The sequence below is a fragment of the Xiphophorus couchianus genome, chromosome 7 (assembly GCF_001444195.1).
Source record: "Xiphophorus couchianus chromosome 7, X_couchianus-1.0, whole genome shotgun sequence".
NCBI classification, from domain to species: Eukaryota; Metazoa; Chordata; class Actinopteri; order Cyprinodontiformes; family Poeciliidae; genus Xiphophorus; species Xiphophorus couchianus.
The window spans coordinates 17,630,965-17,644,417 of NC_040234.1; the positions used below are offsets into that span (position 1 = coordinate 17,630,965).

The following is a 13,453-nucleotide window of genomic DNA, read 5'->3' on the forward strand; positions in this document are numbered from 1 at the left end:
TGTGCCACCCTACGGGAAGCCACAAGCTCCAGACGAGGAGCAAAACTCACGCTCCAGCTGTCTGTGTTTGTGCCACATGCGTCTACAAGCAGTGAAGTTGAAACCCCTTTTTTTCCACTAAATAGCAAGCTTCCGTGCCTCCATTATACACTCAATAGGAAGGCAGCAGACATACTTTTTTAAAGCCTAAGTTACCTCTGAGGCCCTTCATTTAGCCAGCACTGTAATAGCACAATGTGATAAATTATATAAATGGGTACAATAACGCCACATGAATAATCTGACTTTATTTTGGACACTGATTAATTCTGTAATTCAAGTCTCTGTATAGGGTATGAATATTTTTTATGAGGAGATAGACAACAGCAAGTAGCAATATTGGATATTATGCATGGCTATAAAGTGACAAAATGCAATTAAGTTCTTGACTGTTTGAACAAGGCCCCTTGTGTTTATTTTAGCATTTATTCTAACCTAATTATGCTGTGGTAGATTGTAAACAACTTTCGAGATGCAGCCCATTAAACTCCCTAATGCAAATCATTTTCAGCCTGAATTTAGAAAATACACTTTAAAGTGGTTATTTTATGTTGATCGCTGTGCCTGCAGCGCCATCTACAGATTGAACCGTGCAAAATCGCTTTGTATCTGCAAAAATCTTATTCTGGATCATCGATAACAATAAATGACTTCTTTTTTTTTTATCACAAATTTGCACATATATTTTACTTAATTACTTAGCCTAAATGTTAGAAATCAGAAAATGCTTCTTCTAGTTCTGTTTACACGCTCAACACTAAACATTGCACATCAGCACAGATTAAACATTTTGGATATGGGCCGTAGTAACGTGTGCGGTGTGTCGTGAAGCGCTAAGGCCGTGTTCGCGGACCGCCTGTGTCGTGTGGAGGTGGGTCGTGGGTGGGATTTCAGCTCGCGTTATTGTCGACGCGAGAGCAACAGTCGGGGAAAACTCGGGAGGTGCTGCTGGTGCAGGGTTTGTGGAGCTGTCATGGAGCCACGGAAGAAAAGTGACCGTCGTCCCCAGTCGCTGTTTCTCAGCTGCTTGGCTTTCGCCCTGTGTGTTCACTTGAGGACGGTTTCAGCTGGAGGTGAGAGGGTGAAATCTCAGTAAACGCCGCTGCTGTTGAAAGACGCTGCTTCCTTCCGAATATTCAAACCGACTAGGCCTGTTTTTTTTTTTTTTAAAGGGTGTTAAACTTTGTTGAGTGCTGTGGGGGGTTTCAGTCGATAGGGAGGCACGTAAATATACTGTTCGCTCTCCAACTTTCCCTACTGTTGACATTGTTGTTGTTTTCCTTAAACGTGACCCCGCACGTATTCAGGACGCAGAATGTTGTCTATGTCGTGTTGCGAAACTCGTTGGAGTTACACTAAACCAATCTGAGCCATTTGTTTAAAAGTATATCTTCAAAGACGAAGTCAATATAAAACATATACAACGATAACAGTTTTTTTTTATAGTTATGGCACTGTTTTCTGCACACAAGAACTGAAAAGGGGAACAATAGTCACAAATTGAAACTGACGACTCAGAAGTTGTCAGCTTCCTATAAATATGCTTGTGGAAAAATGTTAGGGTGTATTTCTATCTCTTTAATTCAAGTAATTGCAAAGGGAAGATACAACCCATAACTAGTGTGAGTTTTGTATTTATTCTTCTGGTTAATATTGAATAATTGACAGAAGCAGGTGTAGAGTTTTAACTTAAAAGGTTATGTAAGCTATGAAAGCACTGTTACAGGCCTGATTTGTAGAGCTCATATTGCATATGTTCATGGACCTCCAAACAACCTCCAATTTTCTTTTCAGTGTTCTATTTAAGGGCTTTTGATATATTTTGGCAAAATAGTATCATTTAAAAAAATGCAGTGATGTTGCAGCTTTTGGATTTTCTTTAATTCTGATTTTTGTGGCTGTTGTCTTGGCCAGGTCTATAATTTTATAGATTCTGATCTCAAAAGGACTTCTTGGATAAATAAAAATATAATAATAATATTGGAAAAGGCATGAAAGTGACTCATCCGTACTAGATGTCTTCCACAAAAAATTAATTTTTAGTCTGAATCTACAATCAGGACACTTTTAAGGAAACTAGTGTTGTATAGGGTGTCCTTTCCTCTGCATCTTCCGTTTTACACACAGGAACCAGGCCAAGGGTTGAAAAGTTGCAAAACAGTTGTGAGATCTCCTGATGTCCTGCATTTCTGCATTCCTGGTATTATGTTTGTATATTTTTCTCAGTCATCACAGCAACTCTTGCAGCAGTTTCAAGGTTATTCAAGCACTAAAATGTCAAATGTCTGCAGCCTGTTTGAAGCTTTAACTGTGCTGGAGTGATGTGTAGATATATTTCCAAACACTTGTGCCATTTATTTATTTTGCGCATGGCTGCTTGTTGCCTGACATTTTGACATTTTCTTTCATTGTATTTCAATAAAACTTTAGCACATATTTCAGACCAGAGAAACATGGATTATTTAAGGACCTTCTCTTAGATTTGTTGTGTAAAAAGCAGTGTTGGTTTCATATAGTTGCATGCATAACTGGCACACCTCCAAACTTTCAGTGCTGAATCCTGTGGATTGCTCCATTGTATTGTTTAAGGTACCAAACATCAACTTCATCTTGATAATTCTCCTGAACTCTCGCCTCTGGTTTGTGAAAATTGCCCTAAATAAATAACTGAACAACTAAAGTTCTTTTCTCTCCCTTTGTCCCCAAAGTCCACAGTGCGCACAGTGGCACAGAAACGTGTCTAACCATTTCTGATAGCCAGTTTATAATTTGTCATTGAATGTGACTTGCAGGAAGTTATCTAACATACCAGTGAAAATACGGTATTTATTCAATGACTTCTACGGCTTACAGTTTGTATGACATGTTTATACTTAAACACACCTACATGCTATTTTATGTAAGAATGGAGCTGTGTGATGTGGAAAACCTTTCTCCTTCTGTTGTCCAAAGTAAATTAATGTACATGTCTGTTTACTTTTGTTTCAGAGTCCAGCTTTGCAATATTCAGCTGCACTGCCATGTTCTGTACATGGCCGTGCAGAACATGACAGAGTATTTTATTTGCTGGTGACCTTTTAGAAAAGTTATGCAAAAGTTTGTTGGGGGTTTTTTGACATAGTTTTGCTGTCACATATTTTAGTAATTAACAAGTTGAGCTCTGTTGCGCCTGAGAAGCAAATCCTGGGATTTTTCCAGTTTTCTGTTCATTGCCAGTCTGACTTGATGGTGAACTTGCAGTAATGTCCACCCATGAGAAGATTGGCAGCTGTCTAGAAGGTTTTACACTTCTACCTACAACCTTTCGCAGACTGATGGGCAGCCACAGTTGCTTTTTTTTAAGTTTACTGCAGATGTCTTTTCTCTTGATCATTGCGTCAGCATCCACCTACATGCATTAGACCAGTGAACCACCCAAATCTCCGCCTCTGTAGAGGTGCCCGCCCCTGGTGACAACTATTTCATCAAGTGCATTGGCAGCTCACTGAATTAACTACTGTCTCTTTCAAAAGTAGTTATTCCCCTTGAACCTTTTCACATTTTGTCACATTGGAGCTTCAAACTTGGATGTAATTTAATCAAACTTTATGTGATAGACTTAAGCTACATGATATGAGAACACATAGTTGCTGAATGTTGCAGTGATTACGCTGATTGATTAACCTACATCTACCCGACTCTTTTTAAGGCAAAAATATGATGGGCATAGTACTTGAATTATGATATCCTACTAAATATTGCATTCAAACATTAATATTGCAGTGACTATTGCAATTAGAAATATTTTGCAGCTGTATGATTAGTGAGCAGAGAGTAGTGCATAGAATGTATTTGAGCATCAATCTGTGAGTGTTGCCACATATGTGCAGTTGGTTGTAGATTCTGAATTTGAATAGGCTATTCTAAAAATAATTATACTTTGATCTAAACATTTCTTTGTAACTCTGGCTGTGTGTTTTTGGTCTTTGTTCTGAATCTTCACTCTTGTGTCAAATGTGTTTTGTTCTTGTTTTTTGCAGCCACTAAGGGATGTTATTCCATCATTCTCCTGTATTTACAGTGCAACGCTAAATTACTCAACGCAAGGGTTTTTTTTTTTTATCTATTTGAACAAACATTGGAAATACAAAATAATTTATAGCTTTTATGTAGTCAATAAAAACCTTTACTGGCATTACAGCAATCAGCCTCTTCTTGTAATTTCAAGACAAAATTGTAAGTCAATCCAAAGTTTTAATATTACTTTCCAGTCAGATGAAATGTGTTGGCAAAATTAAAATGTCAATTTAAACCTAAATCTGTGAGTGATGTGAAACATCTATGGCTTAACTGTAGCTCCCTAAATCTGCTCATATCACTTTTCTGTCCTTACTGAAGAAAAAAAAAAACATGATACTGCCATTACCATGTTTCACCATGAGAGTGACTTTGTTCTTGCTTCCCCAGTTTGTTTGAACTGTTAAGAGTTGGTATTCAAGTGGAAAACCCATTTCAAATTTAATCAACTAAACAATAGTTTGTTTTTTTTCTTTTTTGTTTTGTTTTTCAGAATGCCCAGCTGACGGACGCACTTGGGTTCCCTTTGGAGATAGATGTTACCATTTTGTCCATGGAGAAGAAGACAAAATTAAAAGCTACACATTTGAAGCAGCACTTTCTCACTGCATAGGATTTGGTACTTCTGATGATATCAGTTATTTCACTGCTTATCACCAAGCAAATGGGATACATTCTATTAATGTCTGTAATTATGATGCCATAATTGTGCTTTTTTTGTAGGCCTTTTGACAATCCACAGTGCCGAAGAAAATGATTTTGTCATGAGATATAGTCCTGAAGTGTGGAAAGGTGGTGATGTCAACATTTGGCTGGGAATTGAGTATGACATAGACGGTACGGGTCATGTAAAAAGACGCTGGTTGGTGTGGGGTTTTTTTATGTTATTCAAAAGTATCCAAGCCAAGACTTGTTTAGAGTTTGTCTTTGGTGTTGGACAATATTTGATCCAACAGATTTAAACTGCTTAGTTTAAAAAAATACCAGGAAATCCTTGTTGTTTTTGCTTTTAAGATATTCCAAAGACACACATCAGGTGACACATAACAACCAGGCCTACTGAAATGCATTTTCTCCCATTTCCAAATGAAACTTTTAGAAAATAAAAGACTCCCAGAAATGACAGAAACAACAAGTGCTGACTGTTGTATCTTTTCAGATGATGTCATGAAGTGGTCAAACAACAGGTCTGTAACCTTCACCAACTGGGAGTACAGCCCTTATCCTGCTGACATCCCACGGGGGGATATCTGTGTGGCTCTGCACAGCATCTCAGGAAGGTGGGAAAACGTGAGCTGCCAGGATGACGTGGAGAACGGAGTGGTCTGTGAAACAGCTCAGAGTGAGTCGATTTTCTGTGCAACTAAAAGTTAAAAATATTTTACATCTGTGAATATTTCTGCCTTTGTCATGTAGATGTTTTTATAGTTAATGAACAGAATTTGTTCCCCATTTTGTCACATTAGAACCACAAAGTGGATTTTTCTATAATTGTGAAGGGAAAGAAATTATAACAGATTTTCACATTTTCCATTATATCAGGAAAACTTGTTAATGGTTGTGTTGGTAAATGTTACAATGACAAGGTCATCTGTTTTTTTTTTTTTTTTGCAAACTTAGGCCACATTCACGCAGCAGGCAAATGCAACCCATATCTGACTTTTTCATCGCAGTCTGAGCACAGTTCTGATCTTTTCTCCCCCTAAAATCTCTGATTTGTGCCTAAATCAGACACATATCCAATTCTTTTCAAAGCATGTGCAGTCAGAAAGGTCATGTTGCATCTTATCCAACTTCCTCTGTGTATATGTGTATTCGGGTCGTAAACTGTTCACACTACAGTCTAATCGCAGTCTCATTAAATTAGTAGCATAAACAACCATGCAAAAAAAAAATCTGATGTCTGCAAAACATTGAATTGAGCATCAACACCTGAGCCTTAGACTCCACACAGGGAATAGTGTGTATATCCAGAAAAAGAAAAATGTTATTTTTCTTCTAATGCTGTTTCATTGAAGATATCACATCTTGCTATATCTACTGTTTTGTCAATAAAAATTAGTTGCAATTGCTTATTTTTCCTGAACATCAATCATAAGCTATTTTCTGCTACATTAAACAAGCATCACCAAATGTTCGAATCTTGATTGCTTGGAGCTTACATAGCTCACCAACATTTGTTTTAGGGCAAGCAGTTATTATGCAGTTAAACTTCAGACCTACCAAGACATGGTAGACCACAGTAGTTGACAGGCTGGGCAAGGGTGCCATTTACTAGAAACCTCCATCTCCTCCAGACATATCTGTAGGAGCTGGAGAGTTCCACTGCTCAGGTGAGAGAACTTTATAGTGTATTGGTTTCAGTTTGCAACAAGCCATGTAGGTCACATAAGCAAATATGTGGAAGCCGTTGAGACCAAACTTGATCTTTTTGGTGTACAACCAAACACTATATCACAAAGGTAACATGTTACATTTTACTGCAATCTCTTTCTTTACTGTTTCAATTTCTTTTTGCAAAACACTTTTGAAATCATATTGTATTTATTTATTTACAATTTTTATTTTTTAGAAAAAATTGTGCTACCTTGTTATGGACTATCACCTAAAGTCCAAATGAAGTAAATAAAGCTTAACTGATTGCGCATACTTTTGTAAACTACTGTAATATTATATGTACTCAGTGTGTGAGCTTTGAAGCTATAGTATTTGTTTCATTGTCTCACCTCACTTGCTTTCTTTTTTTTTTTGTGCTGTTTCAGAAGCGGAGCAGCCCAGACCCAGTAAGTAAACCTTTGAGCTTTCTGTTGTTGTTTCTCTGTGTATTCCTCTGTGATCTTTGTCTTCTAAGCTGAGACCTTCCCTGCATTGTTTCTTCTCCTACTCAGAATCCAGTGCGATGGTCTCAGCTCTGGTCATTCTCAGCATGGTGGCTGTTGTGGGAGTCTCTGCTGTGATTTGGTTTCTGCACCAGAAGCACAGCTTCGGTTCAACTATGATCACAGCATTCGAGTACCACCCACCGTTCCGAGTCCTGGATTCGGACCAGTCTTGCCTGGTGGAGGCTGAGGAAACTGACACTGTTCCTTGAGAGAACGTTCTCCCTTTCATCCAGAATTACTGGCTGTGTGCTTTATGCAACGACATGTCCACTCTAAAATCAGGTTAAGTAATTTGGATTAACATGTCACTGACCTGGACCCAGAACAATGTGTTCTCATTGGAAGAATACTGGTGCCAAGCTACTAACAACCTCGCTCAGCCATACAGAATTATCTGCTTTTTTTTAATGATCAGCTCTAATTTTTGTTATATTTTGTTAAACTGTTAGTGTTAACCACAGATCTTCGAATCAGATGTCTCTAAACAACAAAATGCTTAGCTATTTTTGGGATTACAATTTCTCTGTCAGTTATAAGCTTACTTTTATATCTCCCCAGAATTAGCATTTCTACAAAAGGAACAACATTTTTGAACTTTTCATGTCTGTTTATTCCTGTTAATCGATTTTTAGAGGGCTTTGCACATTAGTACATTCTAAATATCTACAACACAAAACTAAAGGAAGTCAACGAGGGTCATTTTTGCCACCAAAACAGATATATAGATATATTAATATCAAATAAAAGTGCAGTTGCTGTAGGTAAACTGCCTTTATTTCCTCCCTCACAGTCACTGACTCTGCTGCGTCAAAGCATCCAGGCTACCTGTTGCACATTTGAATACTGTTTTTTTTTTTTTTTTTTTTAGAATGAGTCAAATCTTGTCCAATTCTTTTGAAAACTTACAGATATGCTGGTTTACATAGTTCAAAATTTGTTAACATGTTTTGAACATATTAAGTTTAAAATAAATCAGTGTAGTTTTCTTTCAGCCAGTGTGCTAAGTCACTCAACTTTGTCACAAGCTCTAAATGACGGATATAACTACCAAAATCATAAGAAGAACCCAGCTGAACCATGAGCTGATGTCTGGTTATTTTATGCATGCATACGCGGTGAATGTTACTGCAACCAAAAAGCTAATTTTTCTAATAGTCCTGTATCAGAATCGTCGGAGCTGCTTCCATGCATTGTGTTAATTATTTACAAATACATTTGATCTTTAAATGATTATTTTTTTCTATCAGTTGCCTGTTTTTATTTGTCTGGTTTAAAAGCTAAGCCATTCTGAGTTAAAAAAATATCTGACATGTTCAGTGGTTATGAATCTAATTAATTCAAGCATATTCTGTATTTTTTTATTTACAGTATCGGGAGATATAACGGTGGATGAGAGCCTTTCATTACTATGCTTGCTTTTTGATCATGGCTGGTGTTTGAGCTTCACACAAGCATTTCTCATTTCCTTCATAAAGCGAGGGAACCTTTCATACTGTTAATCTGTTGTGGAGTTTCATGGAAATTATTTACATCTATTTGTGTGCCATTTTTTGTTAGTAGTTATGGCATGCTTTTGTGTGTGTGTGTGTGTGTTCTCTTTTTTTTTAGAAGCGAGTCATGTTTTTTCTTACGTGAAATGCAATCTTATAATTGGAAATATATGACCTGTGAATGAATAAAGACAATCACTATTTGCCTGTACAATGTCTGGATTTCAATTTTGTCAAGTTTGTCATTCATTATTCAGGATTTTTCTTTTTTTTTTTTACATTTCATAAGATTGAATTCTGCTTTGCACAGTCTCTAAAGCAGGGCCACAGACCTCTCCCTGAGAGATACAATCATGCAACTTTCAGATGCATCCCTGCTCCACATTAATGATGATATGACAGGAAATATTTATTCCCAAACACCTGATTGGAATGTAGATTGTGAAATTATTATGGTGACTTTGTGACTCAAATATGTCACTAAGTTTCAGTTCCACAGCAGTGAACTAACCAATTTGTTCACCACTCTCCTCACTCACACAGTCTGCTGCTATCGATAAACATCACTGGCACTGTATGTGCAATTTGTCAAATCAATTACTCTCACCTTTATAATGATAATGTCATTGTTTTTTGTTTACTTTTATACTGTTGATTGACTTCTAAACAGTCCTAACTAGTTGGATGGATAAATAATGTGAAATGGATAAATTAGGACACTGAACTTTAAACACAACCTATCTGATCTAAATTTGGGTCATCTGGAACAATACACTCTCTCTAGAAGGCCAGTACATCTGTTTATGTCTCTGCCTGAATTGAGATGAAACAGAACTAAGAAGTGTGTTTGAAGTGTTTTGTTATCATTGCTTTTTAGAAATATCTAATTTTAGCTTTCCATGAGGTCTCTCATCTGCTCATCTTAAAAATGTCTCCCTAAATCTAGGCCACAGCCTCTTTCTGTGTTTTTCTCAACATGTGGTGAATGACTGAAGTGAATCAATAATTCTGTTATTGTTTATTCATTGTGTGTGCCAGGTAATCTCAATGTTTGACCACCAGATGGGACACAAACACATTTGTGTTGACTCTGCTTCTTGAAGAAGGGAATTGCATCACTCTAATTGTGATTCTAAAACGGATTTACTTATTTACTCATGTCTAAAGGTGAAATATACATGACTTAGATAAATGATTATCACAGCTGACAAAAAGTTTAAGAAAGTGTGTCTCATCTTGGATATAATTTGATCTTAATGTGTGGTGAAGATCTGTTTGGACATATATTTTAAGCCAATAAGAAATGAATCATATTTCAATAAACATTACATGTGCATCTCAGCAAGTTTGAAATTCATACAAAGGTGCATTTATTATCTTATATCCATCCATTGATTATATAAATAGATTTTCTGATGGCTGACTTTGCTGAATCTGGACTTGAAAAACATTTCCAATAAATATGCAAATAATACTGCTCCAAAGATCAACCTTACCATGGATATCTCTTGTCTCTCGAAACTCACAGAAATGATCTTTTGTTGCATGCCCTCCTGTTGAAGCAGAGTCTGTACAACTTTGAAGTCAGGAGTTTTAGTCATGATTGTGTTGACCATAACATAATATATTTTGAATTAAATGTTTTTGTTGTTGTTCATCAACAAAATAGAAAGAAAAAATCTGAATCTGTTTTCCTAATTTACTTTTGTCATATATATATCTATATACAGTGTATACACAGACACATACTCTTTCATCACTGCTGCCTTTTCTCACTATAACTGGGACATCCGTATTTTATTGCCACACAGGGGACTGTTGTCTCATCACAAAAGCCAGGATGGCCTATTTTCCCTCAGATATCAGCAAATGAATTTCCTTCTGCACATCTGCTTGGAGAAGAAGGTGGGGACACTGTCACTGACACTAATTAATATGGACATGGGCATGCATGTCAAAGATAACTAGAATTTAATTGTACATTTGAGGGAACCTGCACATTTGTGCTGCATTAATATGTATCATAATTTAGCATACTTACTATTAGTACCACTACACACAAATATGCTACATAGAATTTGATCTGAAACAGCTTTGACCTTTTTAAACTATTGATTCCTCACAATTAATGGTCGAGGGATGTTTTAGCCTGAGTGAAATCATTGCTGTTTCCTCTCTGTGTGCATGTTTTCAGCAATGCATGATGAACTCAGTGTAGATTGTAGTTTCTGTGAATGCAAACACTGTAACAACACATAAGAGAGGAAAATAAATTAAACACAGGATATTTCAAAAGCATCCTTAAATCTACAAACGATGATCAAATTGACTTTTTCTTTTTTTTTAACAATGGCTACAGTAAAGAAAGGTACAATACTAATGAAGAAACTGTATTTTGTATCATTTTGCCATGAATCCTACAAGAAAAAACAGTAAGCAATAAATTCAAGAAGACTCTTACTTCATAAACTTAAATTTTCACTTGCTGTAAATGAAATACATCACAAAATTACTCTGTTATTTCTTAAATGCTTTATGTGAGCAAATGTTTAGAGAACCCCGAATGGTTGCCATGGTGATTCAAGGATTTAAAAAATCCCTTATCATGCAGCAGAACGTCCGCATTCTGTTTTTCCATTGTACTTTCTGGGGGGTGAGTGTTAAGACGGAGGAATTAATCAAAATAACTTTTTGATATGTTAATAATGAGAGAGGAACACAATAACATAATATGAAGCTCAAAAAAGTTGATTTTAAATAACTCCTCTTTTAAATGGAGTGTATCTGTGGTAAATTCAGTTGATTGGACTTGATTTGGCATGGCACACACCTGTCTCTATACGGTCGCAATCTGACAGTGCAGGTCAAAGTGCAAACACCAAGCATGGAATAAAAGGAATGGTCTGTAAAGCTCTGAGACAGAATTGTCTTGAGGCACAGATCTGGGAAATAATACAAAAAAACCAACATTTCTGCTGATTTTAAGGTTCCAATGAACTTATTAGTGGACTCCTTCAATGGTTAATCGAAGAAGTTTGGAATCACCACTCAACCTAGAGCTAGCTGGCCTTTCACCCTTAAGGTGAAGGGCCTTAAATTAGGGAGGTGAATAAAAACCCAGTGGTCACTTTATCAGAGCTCTATCATTTCTTTATGAAGAGAGAAACTTCCAGGAGTCAGAAGAAAACCACTCAACAAAAGGCTCATGGCAGCCCGTCTGGAGGTTTACCAAAAGGTAAGCGGAAGGACTATACGAGAAACAATGATTGATTTATTTGGTGTGAATTCTAGAAGTTGTGTTTGGAGGAAACCAGGGACAACTCATCACCAGGCCAACACCATCCCTACAGTGAAGCATGGTGGTGGTGGCATCAAGATCTGTGGATGTTTCTTCAGCAGCAGGAACTGGCAGCCCAGTCAGGAAAGAGATGAATGCAGCAATGAATGAAGAAATGTACAAAAACCTGGTCCAGGGTGTCCTTGTCAGAGTGGAGTGAGGACAAGAACAGCAGAACAACGACCCAAAGCACATGGCTAAGATAGCAAAGGAGTGGCTTCAGAACCACTCTATGTTTAATATAGCTACCCTTTTCTGATGTAGGTCTTAATATAATATTAAAACATGGAAATGATCATTCAATTTTATCAACAACAATTTAGTCAATCCACAACATCCCATCGATCTAAATAACCTATCGGCAATTATTTCACCGTTAATAACAGCCATAGAGGAGCCTCTCGTTTTCCATTGTATGGCAAGCAATTTATGATATAATACTGAGAGAATATTTTCAAAGCAATTTCAATTTTAAGGTTCTTTCAATAGTTACAAATATATGTCGGGTCACCTGAAGGATTTCTTCTCACCCACAACCAATATTTCAGATATTTCAAAGATCATTATTTTGATTGGGCAAAATATATTATAAAAAATAATACAAATAAATTCATTTTTCCAAGTTTCCAGGTCACTTTCCACTCAGGACAATAGAAAACTGCCTCACAAAACTGGACAACTCACTGCTGAGCCCTAATATTTGAAAACAGATTATTCTATTAATATTCAACAACATCAGAAAATAGTAAGAAATTCAAATACTACTCAGACAGAGATGTCTTGTATTTATAGCACACAACACAAAGTGACTCTATATCTAAACACAGACAAAAATCTGCCTTTTGGTCTTAAACTTAAAGCAGGGGTCAACAACCCTTGAAAAGCAAAGAGCCATTTTTGCAATGATCATCACAGATCATAGCAAAAATTATCTATAATGATCATAGATCATCATAGATCATCACAGCTGACATAAAGTTTAAGAAAGTTTATGTCAGCCGTGATGACATAAAGTGTCATCACACGTAACCCTTAAAGTTAAGAGTTACACTTAAAGTAACCAAAAAATGTTACTTTTTTGTATTTGGCAAAAAGTGTCCTTTTTACCAAATACATTTACTTGCTTTAGTAATGTCTTAGATTTTTTTGGGACTCTTTGCTTTTAAATAAAAACAAAATATGTTGAAGTAGTGATTTATGTCAAAACAGTGCTCAGTTTGAAATGCATTTTTGGCCAAGTCATAAAGCCACAAATACCTACATGTAAAGCCGCATGCTGAAGAGCTCTCTGCACCGCGATTCAATTAAAAGCTACAACTGCATGCCATAAAAAGGCGACCGATTGCTCGTGTAGCCACAGATCTGGGATCAGAAGTTCGCACTGTAAAAAAATAAAACAACCTTTTCTGACGTCACTTCGCTTCATTCGCTCAGATCCGAGTCTTTTCAATCTGCGGTAACAGAACAACACTCTTCAATCGGACTCAGTTAATAACCAGCACCCGTTTTATCAGCGAATCCTCCAAAAAAAGCTTCAAAACTGGAAAGTAAGTGTGCGTTTTTCCCTATTTAAGAAATGCGGGGATATTTTTTTTTTGGTGTGTTGCCCTGTAATTTGGGCTCCAGTGTTCTTATTATCTCTGTATTGT

The 13,453-nt window shown here is 36.6% G+C and overlaps 2 protein-coding genes and 1 long non-coding RNA gene across 8 annotated transcripts in view; 2 read left to right on the top strand and 1 right to left on the bottom strand.

The window, feature by feature from the left end:
• The first annotated feature begins 925 nt into the window (after window positions 1-925).
• cd302 (CD302 molecule) lies at window positions 926-8,678 on the top strand. Its single transcript, XM_028023395.1, has 6 exons — window positions 926-1,112; window positions 4,589-4,714; window positions 4,819-4,932; window positions 5,255-5,437; window positions 6,858-6,878; window positions 6,984-8,678. Exons 1-6 carry the CDS (start codon window positions 1,013-1,015, stop codon window positions 7,184-7,186), a joined length of 747 nt encoding a protein of 248 aa, XP_027879196.1. The 5' UTR covers window positions 926-1,012; the 3' UTR covers window positions 7,187-8,678.
• Window positions 8,679-10,152: 1,474 nt separating this feature from the next.
• LOC114148251 (uncharacterized) lies at window positions 10,153-10,997 on the bottom strand. The gene is made up of 3 exons (XR_003596242.1): window positions 10,929-10,997; window positions 10,591-10,710; window positions 10,153-10,356 (listed from the first exon to the last, which is right to left on the bottom strand). It is a non-coding gene; the product is annotated as an uncharacterized LOC114148251 (long non-coding RNA).
• Window positions 10,998-13,201: 2,204 nt separating this feature from the next.
• LOC114147478 (bromodomain adjacent to zinc finger domain protein 2B-like) overlaps window positions 13,202-13,453 on the top strand; it is a 33,926-nt gene continuing 33,674 nt past the window's right edge. For 5 of the 6 annotated variants that reach the window (XM_028021913.1, XM_028021915.1, XM_028021914.1 and 2 more), the window contains exon 1: window positions 13,202-13,351. The gene's annotated coding sequence lies outside the window, so the exon portion shown is untranslated. The remainder of the gene's footprint in view (window positions 13,352-13,453) is intronic. The other variant, XM_028021919.1, reaches the window with a different exon arrangement.

What these genes read in the sequence shown, in the direction of transcription:
- cd302 (XM_028023395.1), top strand. Translation starts at nt 1,013, where the DNA reads ATGGAGCCACGGAAGAAAAGTGACCGTCGTCCCCAGTCGCTGTTTCTC. An exon ending in TTCTCACTGCATAGGATTTG is followed by an intron (nt 4,715 to 4,818) that starts GTACTTCTGATG and finishes CTTTTTTTGTAG; the next exon opens with GCCTTTTGACAATCCACAGT. An exon ending in GGTCTGTGAAACAGCTCAGA is followed by an intron (nt 5,438 to 6,857) that starts GTGAGTCGATTT and finishes GTGCTGTTTCAG; the next exon opens with AAGCGGAGCAGCCCAGACCC.